Source organism: Anser brachyrhynchus, assembly GCF_964034855.1.
Source record: "Anser brachyrhynchus genome assembly, chromosome: 2".
NCBI classification, from domain to species: Eukaryota; Metazoa; Chordata; class Aves; order Anseriformes; family Anatidae; genus Anser; species Anser brachyrhynchus.
The window spans coordinates 156,125,280-156,148,051 of record NC_137695.1 but is presented as its reverse complement, the minus strand read 5'-3'; the positions used below and the strand labels follow the sequence as shown (position 1 = coordinate 156,148,051).

General features: G+C 41.3%; 1 protein-coding gene across 2 annotated transcripts in view; it reads left to right on the top strand.

The window, feature by feature from the left end:
- The window catches only part of COL22A1 (collagen type XXII alpha 1 chain), a 235,502-nt gene that overhangs the window by 192,265 nt on the left and 20,465 nt on the right, over nt 1-22,772 (top strand). For both annotated transcript variants that reach the window (XM_080578502.1, XM_080578501.1), the window contains 12 exons: nt 2,425-2,460; nt 3,470-3,523; nt 9,786-9,830; nt 10,291-10,338; nt 12,238-12,351; nt 13,862-13,915; nt 16,587-16,640; nt 17,464-17,517; nt 18,802-18,855; nt 20,180-20,233; nt 21,028-21,081; nt 22,170-22,223. In XM_080578502.1, coding sequence (XP_080434628.1) covers nt 2,425-2,460; nt 3,470-3,523; nt 9,786-9,830; nt 10,291-10,338; nt 12,238-12,351; nt 13,862-13,915; nt 16,587-16,640; nt 17,464-17,517; nt 18,802-18,855; nt 20,180-20,233; nt 21,028-21,081; nt 22,170-22,223 — 675 coding nt within the window. The remainder of the gene's footprint in view (nt 1-2,424; nt 2,461-3,469; nt 3,524-9,785; nt 9,831-10,290; nt 10,339-12,237; nt 12,352-13,861; nt 13,916-16,586; nt 16,641-17,463; nt 17,518-18,801; nt 18,856-20,179; nt 20,234-21,027; nt 21,082-22,169; nt 22,224-22,772) is intronic.

The following is a 22,772-nucleotide window of genomic DNA, read 5'->3' as shown; positions in this document are numbered from 1 at the left end:
TATCAATGACTGAAGATTCTCTGGGTGTTATTTGTTACAATTTATATACGAAACTGTGATGTTCTTGAGTATTTTAAGGTTCAGTCATTAATATTAAAATTAAATTAGCAAGTGAACATCTGGCATGTTTGGAAGTCACTAAGCTGTGGCTAGTTTTTAATTACCGGTTTCTAGATTGAGTACAGGGTTAGGTGAGCTCACTTCTACACCCTGATGTACACAAGATACCAAAGTCATTCCTCATTGGGATGTTAGCATCCACATCCATGAACACAAATGACTAAGAACTTGACTCTAGATACAGACATCACTTCTCACACACTAGAGGATTACTTTTTACTATGTCATCATTGTTTGACCACAGTCAGGATGAGTAGGTGGTGCTGGTACATACCCAAATATTCCTGATTGACTTCTTTTTATTTATTTTATCTGCTTCACTAAATATATATATATATATATTTATTTAATCACCATTATGGTGATTTCCTTCATTGTAGGTTTATCATATCCCCAGCTCCAGTGCAAAGATTCAGAATTTGAAAAGCTCTGTATAACCTTGAATCCATCAGGCTTGCACAAAGACTGAGTCCTGCTAAAAAGTAGAATAATCTCAGTGGAGCTGCTTCAGTGCATATTTATACACTGAATAAAGGTGTCAGCCTATACCCTTTTTAGCAATGTGACCAAACTGTGTGTATAATGTTTTCAGCTTCTAAGAGCCAGCAACTCTTTAATTGGCGTCCTCACCCTGTTTCCTCCTGTCCCCTTAACCTCTCTCTTGGACTTTGCAACCTGCATAAAAGGTATACAAAGATGAGATGAGGGCTATTTTTTTTTTTTTTGCTTTTTTTTTTTTTTTTAATTTGTCTACTGAAGTATTACGTTACTATTTGCATAACACCGAGCCCTAAAATGAGTATTATGTGTGATCTTTCCAGCTGAAACATAAACAGAAGAAGTGACTGTATGGAGAAATGGAGTGCATTCACGTGCTCGTGTTCTAGCTCCGTAATGGAAACACGATGCATAAAGTAGCAGGGAGTTGCTCATGCTCTGCCTTTCCCTCTTCATATTACCATGGGTTCAGCATGAAGTATTTAGCCTGTGCTTTAGCAGACCATTAAGGCACCTCGCACGGAGAACTGTTTGAGGATTAGCGAATTAATGTGCCTGAAATAGAAACCGAAGGGAGAGGAGCAGTAGTGTGAGCCAATTTATTCAAACACAGCACTAGAGACGTGAGGTCAAGCCTTGTTTGGGATGCATTTGGAATGGCAGATTGACCCATCCCTGTTGGATATGGGTACCACATCACTACAGTGGTGTTCCTATAGGACTGGATACCTTCTAATGGGCTCACTGTACTGTGCACCTAGGTAAGTTGCATCTCCAAACAAATAGCACATGCAAGTCCACTAGACTCCCTGCTTTGACCTCATTTAAAGAGCACACAGGTCCCATGGGATGCTATTCCTTGTTTTAGAAGTAGCTGAACACAGTGGCTTTCGGGACCCAGGAGAGGTTGTCCTGTCCCAGGCCAGCAGACACAAGGCTGCTGCGATTCTGTGCCTGTGGCTCCAGCTAGAAGCAAGTCTGAGCCCATATTGCCGATGGGCACATACATACACAGTGTCCGTGAACACACAAACGCTGACAAACAGGCCAGTGCAGACAGACTGATGCCTTTATCAACACCCACGTATGCCTAAACAACTCTCTCAGAAACATGAAGAAGCATGTCTCGATCCTGCATCTGCTCTCTGGCTGATCAGGCTGGAAGGCCACCGTTAGGACATACACGCAAAACGTGGGTCTCTCCAGCAGCTGGTCTCGGACACCCAGTCCACCCAGTGCCCAGGCCCTGCACCCCAGCCTCCTCCAGCTGCTTACACCCAAACCTGTGAGCCCCTTGGGTTCACAGCCTCTCAGCCCAGCTGCTGGGACCTACGCCTTTCCTATTCACCAACTAATCTGACTTGAAGCTCAACAAGATTCAGGCCCACAGGCTCAAATTTGTGAGCTCACCCATTCGGAAGAGTGTTACAAATTGGATTTAATGACGATACAGGACAGACTCTGGTGTTGAAGTGGAGGGCTCAGTCAGACAAGAGACATGTTAACATACAGCTGGCCCCTTTAGTCCCTTTTTCTGTCTTTTCTCAACCACTTTCTCTCCCATGGTCCACCTCAATTTCTCCCTTACTGTGCCTTTGATCCTCCCCCATGAACATCCCACTGAGAGTATTGCACACAACCACCGTGTCTGTCTGAGCAGCCTGTCAGACTTGCTCCTTTTTTTTTGCTTTTCATTTTCTCCTTATTCTTATCTCTGTGCTTCAGGACGCACCCTGACCAGCCAAGAGGAGATGTTAATTTTAAGCTCTGCTAGTGTTCTGAATGCCGTATCTTCTCTGTTTGCAGGGCAACGTTGGACCCCCAGGAGACAAAGGGTCATTGGTACAGTATGTCTTTCTAACTACACCCAGATTTTATGGGAGGGGGCAAACAAATGAACTGTGTTAGTATCATTGATTTCATAAAGGCATGATTAATTTATTGCTTTGTTTTGGCCAAGAAAAGTAGGGTCACGTATTGGCTAGCTAAAGGGGACTTCACATGTGCAGTACCACCACCTGTCTGCTCTAGTGGGTTGTGAGACCACGAGTTATCTAGACTATTGATCTAGTGACGGCTTTTCCTTACCTGTCAGTATAGTCCCACAGATGGAAAGAATGAGTCACTTGAAAACTAACTTGAAAACTACCTTCACTAAGAAAATGTATTTCAAGGCACATAATTCAAGGCACACTGCTATGAGATATAACCAAGGCCTCAAAGGTTTAAATAAAGCATTTTTAAGCATTTTCCTTGCTTAAGTCTTACAGAAAACTGTACCTTTAAGTATTCACCAAACATACCTAGTTCCTCAACATATGGTTTATAAGGATGTAATCCATTGGCGTGTAGCCAATAGCTGTGTGCTGTGGTTTCATTCACTGGCATTAATTTCCAGTGCTATAGCCAATCCTGGTGTATACCCGTTTGACACTGAGGAGCTGGACCTTCTTTTCTCCTCTGCAGTCCCATGATCAATCATATTTTTTCCCTGTTCATAAACTTGCCTGCCTATAAAGAGTCATTATTACCTTTCCAGTCAAGGTATGTGAGGCTTGACTTCAGCGATGCCCATAAAGCTCCATGAGGCACAGAAATGACTGTTACTGTGATAGTTCAATGTGGGATCAGTTTGTTGGTGGTGTTTTTGTTTTTTTTTCTTAATCTCTCTTGGATTGGTTTAACTGATAGTTTTTTGTTGTTGTTTGTTTGTTTGTTTTTCCTAATAACTACTGGGTTGAGAATTTCTTTTTCCTAATAACTACTGGGTTGAGAATTTCTTTTCTTCACTTAAGTAACACCTGATAAGTACTGCTCACGTTAGTGGATTTTTCTGTTCTCTCCCTGCCAGGGTCCCCGTGGTGTACCTGGTATCCCTGGACCACAGGGGCCTCCTGGCCAGGATGTAAGTAAAATAAAAGTGTAAGTGCTCAAGAAATTCGTCAGTGCTTGAATCTAATTTCCCTAAAAGTTGTGCACATACTCAACCACAGTCACCGAGTGTTACCAGGATGGTCCAAGGGAGATGGTTTGAGAAATGAGGCTCTTATGTTTTAGGATTTCAGGGGAAAAAATTAGGCTGAGTAACCTTTCAAGGAAAGTGGTGGACTTTTCTGAACTATTATTTTAAAATGACACCAGAGAACCAAGTTGGCAGCATACACTGGGGAATGATCCTACCCTGGAAAAGGATGATAGTTGAGCTCTCTAGAGACTTCTTGGAAGCCTCTGATGTAGGTAACCTGTAATATTTCTATAAATGTAGGGCCACAGCCATTAAAAAAGATTTTTATGAGCTCATTTTGCTGCTGCCACTGAGCTTGAGAGATGACACTTTAACCTTCTCTTAGTGTGTTTTCCTCACCGTTGCCATCTCCATGGTTGAGTCATGGTGCTGAGGGATAGAAAGAAATATGGCAGACTCCCAGCTGGGAAGCTGAGCCCTCTTGCTGCCTGCCTCTGACCACCCCTCTAGCTCTCTGCCTTGTCTCAGATGTTTGAATTTTTTAACCAAGAGGTTTTAAACAGGAGATGCAATAGATGGGTTTATTACAACTGTGCATGAGGAGACTGCCAGAGCCAACTTTTCTGAATCTCTTTCTGGCTCTGCTTGGATCAGCACTGACTGGTCAGCTCTTGGAGAGGCAGTACTACAGTCTTTAAGTATCTCCTTTTTCCAGCAGAAAATTACCCAAGCAGAAACATTCCTTATGGTACTTATAAAGCACACCCACTATTACACTAACTGTTTTAATTGCACTCAATACGTCTTTTAGGAGCTCTCTGTATTCTGCATGATCACCTGTTAAGCAATTTTACCTGTGTTTCAGCGTGTGTAAATGTAACTACAGTGCACATTCCGACATTTCTTGGTATAACAGCAGGGGTATCTAGTTTGACAAGATCATGAATTTCCAGTTTCTTTATCTCCACTTTCATTTGTGACTAGTACAAAGGATTTCTGGTTCTGCTTTAGCACATTTCTATATCAATGTAGCATTCCTGTGTTCTTTGAAGCATACCCATTTTTGTATCCTCTTGTTTTTATACAGTATGTCATCAGTTAGAAAAGCTCTGATTTGAATTGCTAATATAAACTTGCCATGTAATTCCCAAGCCATTCAGAGGCAACAGCATTAATGACTTGTCTCAATGTCTCGTCTTTTGCTGTGGTCCTTGCAAATGTATTCCATGTTGTTTTTTTTTTTTCTGAGACTGAATAAATCTAAATCTTCTACATCACATTTACATACACTAGGCTATTCTCTGCCTTATTCTGCCAGCTGCAGAATCATCAGCTTTTGGAATTGTGCCTGCTATAGGTTGCTGTTTACTCTGGTGCTGTAAAATCTGATTCACAGTTGTATTTTGGGAAGTGAAAAAGTAAATACTTCCTTTGCAGTAGCTGTGACCAGAATTATCTCCAATAGGAAAAGGTGGTTTTTGTTTGTTTGTTTGTTGTTGTTGTTGTTGTTTTTTTCACATAACTGCATCCTAACGTCTTTCTAGTGCCCTAACAGCATGTGCCATATTTTTTACAATAGCACTGCCCAAGGTTATCTTTTGAAACATCTGTTGGCAACTTGATCAAATATCAAGAGTTCTCAGGACAGTATGTTGCTTTATTAAAACTTAGGTTTGAAAATCCTTGCCCACGTTTACAGTTATAGTTTTGCTTTGTTCTGCTACTCTTAGCATAAGGCTTGGTGTTTATTTGTATGAACTATTCTCCAGAGTCCACTATGTCCATAAATCCCTCCACAGTTTCTTATTCTGGGACAAAGCAGGAACAGACGGATCTGCTGCTTTATTTTTCCATGGCATCTTTGGCCCATATACATTGCTTCCTTCTCTCTAAAATTACCTTTTTTTTTTTTTTTTTTATATGCCTAATTTCATTCCTTGAGTTACTTCAAATATTAATTTTACTTGCTTTTGAAAAAAAAGCACATTTTAAACTGGCAGTATTCCTATATCAACCATTAAAAAAAGGTAGCCTTAAGTATGTTCTTCAGAGAAATTGGCCAGATTTTTCTCATGCTCTGAGAACTGCGGAAAATAATTCTACACATTTATCTGGAAGCATCCACTCTCCTCTGCCTGTCTGCTGGGAGAGAAAATGTTTCCATCCAACTTACCTACTTAGCCCCTTTAGATTAAAATACAGTCTGAATGACAAATTCTCTTGTCCTACTATTAACAGTGACGACACCTGTTTAATGGGGTCTTACTGTATTTTGATTATGATAATTTTAATTAACATAAACATTGAATTAATCACTTTTTAATTATGTTAATTATTACTGATAACTACATTCCAATATTACTGGGAAGCTAATCTTCCCCTGCATTTATTTTTGTAATTACAAAAACTTTGTGTATGCATACATTATTGCCATCGGATCTGACAAGCAGAATTTTCTGGTCTGGGGTTGGTTTTCCCATACGGTTAGAAGGCCATTGTTCCAAGGAATTCTTGTGTTTGGTTTAGAGTTCATGAACCCCAAATCAAAGTACATTTATTAACCCCTCTTTAGTCTTTTTATTCATAGAAATTAGAACACTTTTAAGTTATTGCATTTTATGCTTAATTTTCTATCTTGAAATAGTACTTCCTCACCATAAGCCTTCAATTTTACTGTTGTGTGTGGCTGGCTTCCTTATAATTTTTCTCTTTCTTATATTTTCACACACATCATTTACCCAAGCATCATTTTTCAGCGTGTCATTTACACAGCTTCCACCCATTCTCAGTTTGGGCCCATTTGTGTGTGTCAGATTTTGCAGGCCAGTCGAGTACTCTGGATCCTGTGCATCACACCTCCTTGTTGCTGACTGCTTTCTCCTGCACTACTATGCTGTGCCACTGGTATTTGTTATTCTAATCTGCGTCAGCCACTGTTGGATGTAAACTCCTGAAACTGGTTGAACTCTGTGAGCATTCCAAATAGTGGTGTTCCTTTGAGTCTGTGTGTTCTCATATCACACCATCAGTTCTGTTTTTCAGTGCCATGCATTTTTTGGGGGGCAGACTCTTTAGAGTCCCCTTCTTCTCTTCTCTTTCTCTTTTCCAGTTTCCACCCCTGATAGTCAGCTTGTTAGGTGCAGTTACACTCCATGCCTTCCTTCTACCATTTTCTGTCACCTCTGAGTGATGTTTGCAGCTTGCTACGGACTGTCAGCCTTTTCTAACTCCAGGCCTGAATAGCTCAGCAGTCTTTTCTCTGCTTCGGACTCTGATTTCCATTGCCTGTTCTGCAATAATGCAACATGCTGAAGTGCCGTTGTCCTGTGTCTGATTTGTTCCTTTCAGCTCAGACAAGCTTTCTTCAAAGTAGACTCTGTTTTTACAGTCTTGTACCTTTCTACTCTTTGGCTTTTCCTGGGGACGCTGTGGTTTTCAGATTTGTCAGCCATGGCACATAGCTTAATTTCTCATCCTGACTTACCTGCATCCTGTTAAAAGACATTAGCAGCTCCACATAATACAGCTTTCAAGAAAATAGGTCCATCTCTTTGTCTCAAGGCATTCTGATGCCATGTGGATATCACTGTCATGCTTAATATTTCCCAGGATTTTAGTTTTAGTTGCTCTCTTCTCATGTTTCTTTTCTCATAACTAAAAAGTATCTTCCTTTACTCTTCTTTAAATAAAACTTCCTCAAATGCTTAATTTCTACCTCTAGTACCATGTCATGCTTCAGATGCCTAAGCAAAAGGTTGTCAGTGGGTCCTGTGGTAGAAATAGTTTATTTATAGCTACTTTAATAGCATAAAACACATTTCTGTATTGGCTTTTCTATGTTGTTTTCTGATCCAGGATAATTCTCATAGCTCAAGTCTTCGCTTTCTGTTGAACTCCTTAAAGCAAGTGCTGTGTGAGCCTTCCTGAACAAAGCAGATCTGGGAATATAAGGTCTGCATAACTGGTATTTAGGCAATCCTCTTCCCACTTTGAGAAGTGGTTGAAAAGGATGCCAAAAGCATGACCTGAAGATTAGCAGTTGTGGAACAGAAGGAACTTTGGGATCATCCCACAATCTTCCAACAACCACATAGCTGCTCTGTGGAAACAGCAAAACTGAAAATGGTTGTAAAGTTGTCTCATATTTCCTCAATTCTCTAGAAGGACATTTGTGGGGAATTATGTACCGACAATCTCCTTTACACCTTACCTTCTCTTGATTCTTACATGTGGAAGGTTTAGTTCCTCAAGAAAACATCTTTTCATTCATGGACTTCAATACCACTTCACTTCCACTTTGGCTCCACATCAGTCCATATTTAACATTCATCTCTTAGAAAGTCAAGGTAACTGAATGGTTGTTGCTTGTTCAGAAGTGTTTAATGTAGACATAGGAAAAGTGCAACCAAGAGTTTCCCATTTTCTCTTTCCTCTGATAAGGGGTAGAGAATTTAAATGATGAGTAAGAAACAAGGATGAAATTCAGTTTTGCCTTATAGCTGTAACCATGGTGTAGCAGAGTACCACAACTGTGCCTGTGTGCTCACCCAGTGCACTTAAGTCATTAATTCCCCAGGCAGCCCAAGAACTCCCCATCTGGTTGTCTGCATAAATAATACAATGGACTGATTGGAGACAATGACCCAACTCAAGACAAGGTGATTGACATAACTCCTAATCCCCTTCCTGACAAAGTATTTGACTAATTCTTAAAGCAGATTTCCAAGTGAAAATTTTGGGTGGTCTCAGAGTATTCCCTGGACAGCCCCTGCAGAGCCTAGGCCAATTAATAGGCACTACGGCTATTGATTAAAATCCTGGGTGGGGAATCTGGCACTGTCCCAGAGACCTTCTCAGGTGGGTCCTATTGCACAAGCAATCAAACCGAGCAAAGATGAGATACTTTTAAGTAGTCAGTGGAAACTGTTCTGCATGTGCATTAGTGGTCATGTAGGACAATCTTTTTTGTATGTAGTTAAAATAGTTAGAAGGTATTTTGTACGTAGTTTAGGATAATAAATAGCAGTGGATCTTGGATATGCTGGAATAGTCATGTAAGACCACAGGCGAGCTTGATAGAGGAATTTAGCTGAGAATGATTTTAAGAGATCTCACCCAGTCCAGCTGAAAATGCCACTCCAAATTTCTGTCACTATCTGGATGACCGACTATACTGTTCAGGAGATTCAGTTCCCCATATGAGCAATACTGTATGCTATGATTCCAAAAAAAAATACTGTTTGTTTAACAAATTAATGATTTGCAAATGACAGGCAAGAGATGCCCACTGGGGGTACCTTTTCCAAACCATGATTTCTTGCACCTTAAATTGTAAGGCTGCTGCTTGTTTCTTTATCTGCATCTCATGAAAACTAACACAAATATTGTCCCCATACATTGGGGAGTGGAACAGCAGGTGCTGATCTCTTCTGTCTGGTAAACAGCGACAGGACCCGAGGGAACAGCACGGAGCTGGGACAGGGGAGGGTCAGGCTGGGTGTTAGGGAAAGGTTCTGCACCTGGAGGTGGTTGGGCACTGTGGGACAGGCTCCCCAGGGCAGGGATCATGGCACTGAGCCTGCTGGAGTTCAAGAAGTGTTTGGACAATGCTGCCAGACACATGGTCTGATTTTTGGGTGGTTCTGTGTGAAGCCAGGAGACGAATTGTATGATCCTTGTGGGTCCCTTCCAATTCAGGATGTTCTGTGATTCTCTTTAAAAAAAAAGGGGGGAGGAAAAAAAAAAAAAGCTTGCTGCTATTTCAGGTACAAGGACATGTTTACAAGGTTCATGCAAAGAAAGGCCACGATTTCTCATTTTACAAGTGTCTTCAGGGATTTAAAGCTTCATCCTTCACACCACTGCGGTTCGTAGTGTTTCCTGGGATCAGAAGACATTTCAAAGCAATTTCAGTTGTTGTGTGACTCAGATGAACTTCACCTGGTCATACTGTAGATAAGTGAGATTTAGGATGGAGTGCGAAGAAGTGATTAAGTAATGGCCAAAAAAGAAATGGAGGGGGAACACTTTTAAAGTTGCAAATAGTTAAAGGAGTTGACTGTGTGCCACATGCAAAGAGCAGTGGTGCCTTGGTGGCAGAGAGCAGAAATGTATGTTAGTCCAGAGCAGTCGGCGCAGTGTTGGAGCAACCAGGGGGTTAGTGTAGGATAATTTCAAGATTTGTTTTTCTCTTGATTTGTAGGGTCTACCTGGAAATCCAGGGGAAAGAGGACCTCCTGGAAAACCAGTACGTAACTTCATTTCTATGTTACATCCCCAAAAGATGTCCCACTGTTGTTCTGTTCTCTGTTTTATCTCAGTTTGCACCTGTATATGTCACCTCAAGTCCAGTTCAGTGCTTTTTCCTTGACGCTCTTAGGAAAAATACTAAAAACCATTAAAGTGTTAAGATAAAAATATCTGTGATGGTTTTGGAACAGTATGAAAATAACTGGATGGCCTGCATGCAAATAAAAGACAAAATTTTTAAGCCAGTTTCTTAACACCACTAAGCAATATAATGAGCAAGAATGTGAGCATGAATGCAAAGAGCTCAACTCATCTCACATGATGAAGCGTATTGATAATGTAAAGGAGCATGTATGGTTTTGGCCCAAATTGAAACCAGGGCATAGGCACGTTCAGAAAAATATCTTACTTTGATGCCTTTTAAAGTTGCCTGAGATAATTAATTTCTCATTCCACAGGGCTCCTCACCCCTGCTCTCTCCAGAGGACATCAATCTCTTAGTAAAGGTAATCAGCTTTTGAGGATGGTGGGAGTTTATGCGTATGTTTGATTCAAACCTGACTAATACTTCTGTGATGGGAAAGTGTCAGAGTTTTAAGTTCCTTAAAACACTCTGCCAGAGGTTGAAAATTCCTTGAAAATTGCTTGCATTGCTGTTGGGACACACAAGAATGTGTTGGAGATCAAAATCCAATGGTTTCTGACAGTCCCCAGTAGTGACGTGGCCTACAAAGACGTTTGTAATGTGGTGTATGTTGCACAAGCTCTGAGACTTTTCCAGCTCTTTGACAGGCCTATACCTCCACGAAGAAATAAATACTGTCAAGAAGTATTACCTAAAGTAAGAAATGGAAATCACCGTAATCAAATGGCTGATGTTCCATGTACACCTGCAACAGTGACTAGATAGGTTTGAACTGTGGGTGCGAAGTCAATTTGCATGGCGCACCTAAGAGTATGCAGGTAATTAACCCCAGCTGCACTCGTGTTTCAAAAGGGGCGATCTGTCTGTCTGCTTTTATTCTCCATGTACACCGTTGCCTGGGAAATGAGTCAGTACTTGGTAGATGCTGACTGCAAAATCTTTAAAGATTTACATGGGCTGAGTTGGGGGATTTTTAAGCAGGCTTGGGAAATAGCAAGAAATCCTTTCTTATTGATTAAAAGAAACCTATATATATATATATATATATTACAAACTCCATTAACAAAAAGACCCTTTTAAGATTGCTGCTGTGCAATACCTTCATTGAAGAGCTGTCTTTCTTCAGGAATCAAGTATTTTTCTGGAGACTTCACTGTATTGCATTGTTTAGGATTTCTGATCAGGACAATAGCAACAGAGTGTTTGTGGAGTATGGGATGTCATTTTGATATTCCTTTATTTTCTTCCTTTGATTATGTTACAGGTCAACACACCTGTACATCCTGCATAATTGTTCTGTTTGGTACTTTTTCACTCCACGCTTGGTGCAGTTTACACATAGCAGCACTTGAGATCCCAGATTAAATTAAGGGTCTGTTGTTCTGGGTGTCTCTCAAGCTCTTTTTTTTTTTTTTTTTAAGTAGAACAATATGCATGAAGGAACTGAGGTTTAGAAGGACATTTTCCCCCACAGTTTCACAATGGATCATTGACAGAGCTGGGAGCTGTACCAAGTGGACCTGAAGTCCTGTCTGTTGGGCTATGCTGCCTCTTGTAGCCAGGTTTCACTCCACTTTTGCTGAAGGGAGTCTGTCTTTGAAATGGAAATGTCATCCACATGTTATTTCAATTCTTAAGGGTAGTAGAAATATGAAGACTACTGAGATAATCCTTCAAAGAGTTTTTGAAGGAGGGAGGTTGTAATTCTCCATGACTAAATTAGGCCAGGACACTGTGATGTTCACTTGGTCATCATGAACTCCAACAGATGAGTTCTCCTTGGCCAGGCTAGCTGCTGAATAGTTTCCTTTGTGGAATACCCTTTCTGGCACTGTGCTGCAAAGGGGTTTTCCCTAGCAGTCTGCCCCCTTAACAGTAACTCAGTTCTTTCCGACTGGTGTAGAGACACAGTTTACTAGTAGTCTTGTAGCTTCAAAACAAAGCTGTTCTTGGTAGTGTTGTGTTGTGGCTGCCTGATCTCCTCATTTCCTCAGTTACTTGACCTTTGATGATCAGTTAGTTGCCCATTTATGATAGGAAACTCCCCATGGGAGCCTGTGTGAACTCAGCAGCTGACCCTCACTGTCCTCCACACTAATCTTACTTCAGTTCTGTATGTTAAAGTAATCCCGATGTGGTCAGATTGCAAAGGCCTATAGGTTATGCTAGCTCTACACTTCTGCATTCATACTAGGTGTCTGCAGGTTGTACTGGATGTCTTCAGTCTGTTTCTAATTTATTTATCAATGTTTTCTCATAGGATGTGTGCAGTGAGTGCCCTCCTGGCCCACCAGGACTACCAGGCATTCCAGGCTTCAAAGGTGATAAAGGTCTCCGAGGACCACCAGGTAGAGATGGCCAGGATGGGAAAATGGTAAGAGAGCTAGGGAAATGGTCATTCCTTGGAAGTGGTTTACCCCATTTTTTCTTACAATATTTTTACATGGTTTATTTTTTTTCAGCACCAACGTACTGAATCTTTTATAGATGTCTGTGGAGTCAATGGACTGGATTTCAGTTGCTGCTATGTCTGTAGATAGGCCAAGGCCATCTCTGCTTATGGTGACATAAGTATCCTTGGCTTTTTCTGTACTAGAAGGACCTAAATAGTAGCACTTATGGTTTTTTGCCTTTGACATGTTTTGAGCCACGTAGAAGGCATGGGAACTGAAGTGGTTGAAGCGTTCCACAGTTCTGTAATTCAGAGCTTAGAGTTCTGGACCTGCTGGTTCCTAGGACAGTAAGAAATTTAAGAGCTGCAAAGTAACTCTTTTCCTGTCCACCATTTACTCTGTGGGAGATACCAAATCATAGAATCATTCAGGTTGGAAAAAACCTCTAAGATCATCTGGTCCAACCCTTAACTTAGCAGGGATGGGTTGTGCTCATTGTTCAGAAGGAGAAATAGCAGTGGTGTGTAGGAAGGAAATAGAGAGCAGTGACCGAGGAGTGAGCAGAGTCCACTTCTGGTAGGTCCATGATCATTATCTGGATTTTCTGTGGTTACAAGGATGTCTGAGGGGAAGTGTTACAAGTAGCAGCAGTTTAAGAGACACAAATTTTGCAGAGGTCTTGAAATAAAGGAAGGGGGTTAAGGGTTTTAATAAATAACACATATTGAAATTAATCCCTTAAGCTTTTCAGTATCTGTCAGAACAGGGTGAGAGGAAAAGTGATGATTCTCTACTATCCAGAGATCCTGTATTATTCATATCTCATATCAAAGGCTCTTCTAATGTTCTCAGTTTCAGTTTTCCTCCATCCATCATGCTAGTGGATCTCTATACTTCTATTAAGTGGATATAAGTGAGTGAAAAAGTTTGAGGTCTAACTGAGAATTTGACCCATCTGTCCACTGATGCATGCCATTTGAACTGCAAGAAGGAATTTGGGAGAGGAAAATACAGACCTTACTGTTGTTCCAGGAAAACAGTTGCTCATGTAAAAAAACACATGGAGAAAATCTCTATCCTAATTAATCAGCATCTTGACCATACCGGGCCATGGGGGTCCCAGCAAGAGAGGTTCAAGGCTTATTCAGAAAGGATATTCCCTTGTAATTAATCCTTGTGTGGCACTTTGGTTATGTTTTCCCCTTGAGGTCTTGTGTTTCCAGCAGTGGCCAAGGCTGTTACCAGTGGACGTAAACAGTGCAACCACAAATATTTCCTAAGGTTTAGCTGGTCTGGGAAAGAGCCAACTACAGTGTTAGGCATTGTTGTGGGTTAATCCACAGGGATATGTAATGTGCTGACAAACCTGTCTGAAGCCATACTGAAGCATTGGCCCCAACTGAGGGGCAAATGCTGACATGCTCTGTCCCCCTTGATTGGGAAAAAAAAAATTTAAATCTAGTATTTACCTCTACCTCTTCTGCATTGCAGGGAAATGCTGGTCCCAGAGGTCCTGCAGGCCCACCTGGGCTGGATGGTCCAAAGGTTGGTTCGTTTTCTTTAGTTGCCTAAGCAGAATTTACCTGTGATTACTTAGTGCTCTGGCTGACAGAGGATCTTGGTGGCACCCATCCGTGTGTAAAGGAGTAGGACTGACCTCTTGGGTGGGCCCTGTACTGGCAATTCACTGGAGTACTACAGGCACATAAAACTGCACAGCTCTCCACATGAACACTTCTCCATTTAACTACAGTCGTCTACCATCCCTCTGTTCACAAACAAGCCAATAAACGAATAAAAAATAAAATAAATCAGAAGAATTCTGATTGGTTCTTGAATGAATTTTATTCATTGTTAATTTTGAAAGACTTTAGAGTAAATGTCAATCCATACCACGTGAGGAAGAAATTAAAACCTTAGCCGTAGACCCCCTGCATGATCCTCTCCTGTCTGAATTCCATATGCTTGAATCCCTTTAAATTTTAGGGTGACTCAATGGGATGCTGGACTCCAAATACACTATCTTCATGGTTGCTTTTTCCACAGACTCTGAATATTCCCTGAGATATGCTGTAGGAATAATCACTTGTTTCGTCTCTATGTTTCTGCCTCATGGTCTAGGGACATAGGCCAACATCGAACACAATGTCCAAAGGATTCAAATGATGTCACATTTTCAGTGTTTCCCATTAATAGCTCTGTCATCAGTCTGCTCATAATGCCAGTGCCTGGTCAGAGTCAAAACCTTTACAACTGCCTAATGTGAAACAAATCAAAACAAATTAATGGAGAGAGAGATAAGGCATGAGAACCACAGTTCCCTCTATACTTTCCTGCATCCTGACCTACTGTCTAAAACAGCTTCTGCTATTTTAACATCTTTGTATTTGCACTTATTAGAGTGTAGGAAAAGCTAATAAAGATTCATATATTAATTTTTATATCTTACAATTAAAAGTATGTTGGGGGTGAGCAGCAGAACCTCAAAAGCAAATATAAGGTTGGTCAAAATGACAGTACATGAAATTTTCAAAAGAATTAGCACCCCATAAAGACAATAACTGGCAGAAAACCCAGGCAGCCTGAGGCATACCTTATCTGCTGCTTTATTGAGTGCTATGGAAAAGTGTAGGTCAGGGTAGCAAGACTGGATCATGGAATCATAGTATGGTTTGGTTGGAAGGGACCTTAAAGATCACCTAATTCCAACCCCCCTGCCATAGGCAGGGACACCTCCCACCAGACCAGGTTGCCCAAAGCCCCATCCAGCCTGGCCTTGAGCACCTCCAGGGATGGGGCATCCACAGCTTCACTGGACAGCCTGGGCCAGTGCTTCATCACCCTCAGAGTAAAGAATTTCTTCCTTATATCTAATCTACATCTACCCTCTTTTAGATTAAAGCCATTCCTCCTTGTCCTATCACTACACCCCCTGACAAAAAGTCCCCCCCCAGCTTTCCTATAGGCACCCCTTTAGGTACTGGAAGGCCGCTGTAAGGTCTCCCCGGAGCCTTCTTTTCTCCAGGCTGAAAAACCCCAACTCCCTCACCAGAGGCTCTCAACAGCTTTTCAGCCTGTTTAGCTGAAATAGCAAGACCAATTTTAAACTGTGCATGTGCAGAATATGAAGTCAAATAATTGATAAATAGTCTAATTTGTATTCATTTAGACTATTTATCAAATATTTGATTTTATATTCTGCACATATACAGTTTAATATTCAGTAAAATAGCAAATTCACAGAGTTGGTAAATGGCAAGAGAAAATACTGTAACACTTTTAAGAAGGTTGCAAGACAACAACTGTCATCGTGACTCCTTTCGATGTACTTGAGAAGGCTCCTAGTGGGGTAAGACCCAGAGAGCACTTCTGAAAATGCAATATGTTGTCCTTAGCAGCACCATGCAAACTGATACAAGGTCCCATTCTGAAACAGAGTAGTGAAACTGCAGATCTTTGCTCATGAGCTGTTTCATGCCTTCTGGCAATATGAATTAGGCCTATTTTAGTTGATAAATAGCAGCTCTCCTTTCCCCACTTGTCTCCTAGCTCTCATGTAATGAACCAGAGTATCATTTCAATGGTCTGCAATTCATTAGTAGCCTGTACATTGTTCAGCTCATAATTTGTATCCCTATCATCTCAGCATTTTTTGCTTTGTGAGATTTGTCGAGTCTAACTGTAAACATTGATAATATGGACATCTACTTTTGAGTTCGTTGCCTCCGTTCTGTTGTCATGAGGACAGAGAGAGAAATGGGGAGAGAGAGGCACTTTATGGGTGTTAATTTTCTGACTGCACCTTGGAAATGACGTTTTTGTTGCTGTTGTCCCTGAAGGGAGAGGAGATTGGTAGCTCATACTGTGGGTGCCTTCTTTGGGCTAGATGATTCCTTATCAAAATCCCACTTAGTACATCGCCTAACAACCTGTCTATTTTTAAGGATGTGTCTGTCCTCTTCATGTCCCTGAGACTATATATAAATATATATATATAAAAGACTATGCTGGGTCTGTTCAAAGACCATTTTCCCAGATATTCCTGTCTCCAACATTAGTAGAGAAAATCTAGGGCAGAATTTAAGAGGAGAGCAAGCAGGGTTCAGTTCTTATTTCTGTGTTTTATGAGCAAATGTCCAAGTGCTTTATGAAATGGGTCAAAAAGCTGACACAACACTGAATCTAAAGTGACCGATTACTTTTTTTTCATCATCAGGGTGCTAAAGGAGACCGTGGTACAACTGGGGATGCAGGAGAAAAAGGAGAACAGGTAAAAATTGCGTATGTTTTCCAACAGTGTCATCACTGTGACTCCTTCGTCAATAGCTGCTATAATGCTGGTAGAGGAACACATTTCTTAGAGACAGAAGAGGAAGAGAGGAAGAGCTCTCCATCACTGCTAAACCTCAGATGGGCTTCCCTTCCCCTTTCCAGCAAAATATTTCCCTGTCTTGTTTTGGTGGATTCCCAAATGACTCCCAGATGATCCTCACCTCTATGTTGGATACATTCAGTTCCCTACAGTAGCCAACTTCTGGTCATTTCCTCAGCTAATTCCTAGATGAGATCTAGGCAATTACGTGTCTCTGGGCTGAAAAAGCCAGTGTTGCTATTTATCCTGGAAGATGAGTGTAAGGGTGGCCTCTTTTAGGAGGGATTGAGATGCCACAGAAAAGACAATAGTCTAAATTGGAGCAAACTTTTACACTTTTTTTGCCAAGGGCTGAGTCAGTAGTTTAAGGTGCAAATCAGCACATCTTCAATGAGATCTGTAGGATATTTTAAACAGCATCGATTTCCAGCCTGGTTTTGTGCTTTGTCCAGTCCCACAATGTTTGCTCTCAGCTCCTGTTAACATACCATGAAATACACATTAGAGAAAGTACACCCTGGATATAAGTGTATCTATTTCTGAAGTGCGTGTTTTGGAAACTAAGGCTTTGATTTTAAAAGCTGTGGTTTGTTACTTCCTTATAACTAGCTCCCCGTGTATTGTCTCATTTTGATTTTACCTCCCAGTGCCCAATGACCAGTTAACTTATATACAATTAGAAATGTGAATGATGTATAAAATCTCTCCTTTTGTTTTTCAGGGCCATCCTGGGATGCCCGGCTTCGCAGGGGCTCCTGGAAATCCTGGTCCTCCTGTAAGTTCTTCTGTTGCAAAGCAGATGGTCTGGTATTTTCCTTACTAATAAAGGTAGTTGCAGCAAGGAACGTTCTCACCTGTCTGCATTGCATTTGCCTTTTCCAGTGGGTTCCTAATGGTCCCCTGAGTGTCATAGAATTCCCTGCTCATGATAATTGCTATTTAATACATCAGCCACTTTTCATTGATTGCTTCAGCTCACTCTGTAAATGGATGCTAAGCTTCACTCACTCTCTTTACACAAGGTAATGATCATGAAAACCCTTCCACAGAGACTACTTAGTAGTATACACATAGGTGTTTCCTTATATGCGGAGTAAGTTGTCAGTCTGGAACCAGCAGATCTAACAGTGGGTTTGGTTCTCAGTTTTATGCAGTGGTATAAGACTAGATTTTTTCTCCAATTTCTGTATCCCATGGTTTACTTCTGAATTAAGAGGCCTTTTATCTGTGTTCTGTTCCATCACAGTCCTTCTCATTTCTTGTTCTTCTCTCTCCACAAATACAATTATAGTTCTTTGTATTTATAAAGGCATAATACTGGGGTGTCATTGCAGAAGTAAGGCTGGAATAACTTGGCTCTCATGGTTGTAATATTACCACTTACACTCTCCAACAGCAGGGACTTTTCCTAAGCATCAAGCTTTTTTTTCCAAAGCTCTTGTCTTTACCCATAGTCATCACTACTCATATTGCTGCTTATAGAGTAGTGGGGCTCTGCCATGCTAAGGGTGTGCAGGCTTTGTCTTTTCTGGGGACCAGCACAATCTCTTCAAAGCTAAATTTACATTGCAACACCTAAAGAACAGGAGGTACTAGAAAAAAGAATTGGATTAAAATTCTGTTTTCAGACGGTAGCAGTGCCTAGGGCCTGCTGAATGCTTTGCCACCAGGACAATACATGGGTCCCATTTGAGGGTCATTTGCAGTCCTGCAAGCTCGTCTTAAGAAACATTATTTTAGGAGAAACTGGTAACACAGGCACATTTACTGCCCGGGCTGTAGACATAGTCCGGTAGAATTAGAACTCTTAAAACTATCCCATGACACTCTCATGTGAGTCATGAATGGAATGTCATGGTCAAATGAAAAGTGAAAAATAAAACTGACCCTGTCAAAGGAGAGCAAATTGTGATGTTTCCCTAGACATTTTTTATCCTGCAACTTTTGCTGTGCCTTTTTCCTCTTTCATTTACTTCTAGTTCCGGGGCAGTAGAGAGTGCAGTCACAAATATACCAAAGGTGTTAATTATTCATGTTGTTTCTGCTTTATTCTGTTTAGGGACCAGATGGGGCACCAGGACCAATAGGACCAGCAGGAAACCCAGGAGACATAGTAAGCTCTAAGCTGTGTGTTACACCACTAGCCTTACCTAGACTTAGCTCTGTGAAGTAAAGCTGAGCTGGAACCGATGTAATATTCTTTGAAAGCTCCCCAAATTATTCAATCTGAAACCTCTCTACACCTGCAAGTAGGACCCACACAAATAGCAGCAGATTACTTTGTTCCTGAAGTTTTGTTTACTCACCAAAAGGAACTCCAAATTAGCCAGAGAGAAAACCCAGTCCATGGGACCTCTTCGGTGCACCCTTGGCCTACCACCTAAGGAGGTTTTTGTACCTCTCATCTATCTGTGCTTGCTATTAACATCTTGTAGCCTCTATAATAGGATGACTTAATCTGTTAGGATGGCTCATGAACCAGGATAAGACCTGAATTGTGACTGGGGATTGTCAAAACAAGCCCGCACCATTTGGAAGAATGCCATAGCACTGACTGCTCAGATCCCAGGTCCTTAGACCATTCCCTGACACCACTGAAAATGCTAGTGTAGGTATAAACTTCAAGAAGTCCATGAAGAATTTTGCTACTGCTGTTTTATTTGAAGGGTGTTCAGATGCTGTTTTATGGTAATGCATCACAAAACCCTGAGAGAGATGGGTAATCTGACTGCAGTCTGATTGATGCTTACTTAAGTTTGAAAAGGAAAAATGAACCATCCTGGAGTAATGCATGATTTAGGACTGTGTAATTCTGTGATTAATTTCTAGAGCAAGATTTCCTAATGAGCAAGACACCTTTTGCACATCTGTTCAGCTTGAACTTCATCATAAGGGACCAGTAATGGTATTTCTGGTTGTGAAATCAGTGAGCACTCCCAGCAGAGAGCACAAAGACTACATGGACTTCCCTTTTAAAAAAGGAGTTAAGGCTGAAATAATTTGAAGGACATTGGATGCTTTTGTCACTCCTGTAGAAAAAGAGAGGATTTCTTTCTTGGGACAGTCAATGAGGCACTTCTCATAACTGCTGATTCAGTAGATATAAAATATAGACCTTCTATTTTCTGGCTGAACACTTCATGCAAGAAGTTAAATACTCAGTGTTAGATATAATTAAACTGCAGAAAAAAATACTGGTGATTCTAGTGGTTTCTCCATCTGTAAAAACTTATAATTAATACTGGATGTCTCGCTTTAAAAGAAAACTTCTCAATTTAAGCAGGAATGAATTAAAAAAAAAACGTATATGGTATGATGTGAGCTGCAAGACCAGATTTTCACAGTGGTCCCTTGTCAAATGCAGCATGTGATAGATCTTCATCTGAGAAACATTTGAATGACTTGACTGAATCATGGTGTTTCTGCTTTCTTTCCAGGGTAAAGATGGCCCTCCAGGTCCACAGGGCCCACCAGGTGTGCCAGGACTTCCCGTGAGTGCAGTTCAGCCCCTTCCCACTCAGTACATTTAACTGTTTATAAGCACAGGTGACGTTTCTGGGGTGCTTTGGAAGCCGTGCATAATCTTTAAAGGGTACCTGCCATGTTGGTGCTATGTGTTTGATCCAGGACATCATGAGTGCTGTGTTTGATCACTTTAAGTGTTAATTACCAACGTGAAACAGGCCTGTTCCTCATCTGCCTCCTCATTCTTTGGCATAAATACTCTTATGTAGAGCAGAAAAATCAAAATTAATAGCTCCAGTAGGAGGGCATGAGAATTCATAGCCTGGAATACCACCTTCATCTCAGTCCATGGTTTAAATAATTCCTTTGCACTTACTCAAGATCAAGTGCATCTTGGGCACAAACACTTCTCTTCTGGAAAATACATTAGTATAACACTTTGTTTTGGTTTTTGTGCCTAATAGAGATAGGGACAGAACTATTTCCAGTGCAAAGCAGTCTAGTTGACTGAAGGTAATGCTTTTATAATGATTTATAACAGCTGTTTTTAGAATCCTGTTTTAAGGCTGTTAGCATGGTGAAAAGGAGGAAACCCCGTAGAACTGCCATATGGGAGAGAGAAACAGTTTGTGCTGTTACAGTGGTGTGGTAAGAGCAGGTTCATGGCTGAACTGTAGAAATATCAGAGTTTTTGGAGGGCTAGACAAACTTAAGTAATGCCACAATGAAGCAGAGGTGCTATTGTGAGTTTTCACACTGACAAAGAATTACCAGTCTATTCTATAAACTTCTTATCCCCTGCTTTGCATTTCATTAACAGGGCATTGCTGGGAATGATGGCAAAGATGGCAAGCCAGGATCTCTTGGGGAACCGGTAATGTAATTTAAAGCTGTTTCACTCAGGCAATCACAAACGACATCCAGTTATTGCTTTTGGAGCTGCCTATCTATGGACTCCTCAGTGGGGGCAGGGAATCTGTTGGCACATCTTTGTTTTAACACCATAAGGACTATATTGTCTTGAGCAATTTATAACTTTAACGTACGAGCAATCTTGAAAAGAAACTGGGTTCTTTTACTGTTACAGCTGCCATAAATACTCGAAAACCTAGCGATTCCACCTTTACAACTACTGCAAATATTGCAGAGAAAGGAGGTTGTGCATTAAACTTGGGGATCCAATTTTTAGGTAGAAGATTATGGGGCATAAAAAGTTTAGAGGAGTTGTCTTTAAAGAAGCCTTTTCTGGGTTGCTCTCTGACAGTTCTGTTATCCAGGATTAAGGGATTTGTATTAGTTGTTCTCTACTTAGTCTATACTTGCATTTATTGAGGGGAAAAAAAAAAAAAAGAAAAAGAGACGTAAAGTTGTAAGCCAAAAGGAAATGCTAATATAGCAGGCAAAAGGGAATGTTAACAAATCAGGAGATTAATATTGTTCCTTAGAACTGTATTTGTTAGAGGAAGAAATGTGCTTGCAGAATCTGGCATTGCCATCCTCTTTGCCAAATGGGACTTAGTGCTTCTGTAAAGAGCCAGGTCCCCAGTTATTTAGGGGAACTGATAAGTGGAACAGTGCTTGTCACGACAGCTGCAGACGGTTGTGAGCTTGCATCAAAACACCTGGTTTCTGTGTGCAGATACTGATTTTGTAGGTGCTGACAAGGTATTTCTGCAGTTGTGTGCATTACCCCTCTGAAATAAAAACATTGTAAAGGTGCATCAGTCCAAAGGTACAAGTGCCTTTGAAATTCAAAGGGTGTGCTCATGACAGTGATCGACATGTGTGGGAATGTCTCTGTCACTGCTGTCCTTACACGCTCAGGCGCAGACACTGCTGGAGAAACCTCAGGCAATCACAATTCTTTGTGTTATATGTAAGGGGGAAGAGTAGGGAGAATTTTGAACAGCAGAGGGATGGACCTGAGAGCCTTGTTAACATGAACATGATTGTTTCCCATAGGGAAAACCTGGAGAACCAGGGCTCCCAGGCCAGGAGGGTGCCAGAGGCTTACCGGTAGGTAACTCTTCTGTACTGTAGCTGGGAAGCTTTTGTCAGACAGTTGAAAACCCTTACTCATGTGATCAGGTGTCAGTGACATGGACAGTGGGATTGGGTGCACCCTCAGCAAGTTTGCGACCAAGCTGTGTGATGTGGTCGACACGCTGGAGGGAAGGGATGCCATCCAGAGGGACCTGGGCAGGCTTAAGAGGTGGGCCTGTGCGAACCTCATGAAGTTCAACAAGGCCAAGTACAAGGTCCTGCACTTGGGTGAGGGCAATCCGAAGGACATTGGGTTCCTCACCTAGAGTTTAAAGCAGATAACCTCATGACACTCCTTCTACCAGACACCTGCTCACAGCTGTGGCCCTTGTGCTCTCTTCTGTGTCCTGAAAGGAGGGAGACAATGAAATGAAAGGGCTAAATGACCTTCGGGCTGGTCATACCATGAATACATACCCTATAGTCTTGGTCTTGCAGCCTAAGGAGTTGTGGAAAGGACTTTTATCTCCCTGTGACATTGTTCTACCTAATTGCTGCATGGCACATGGCAGCTCCAGGTTG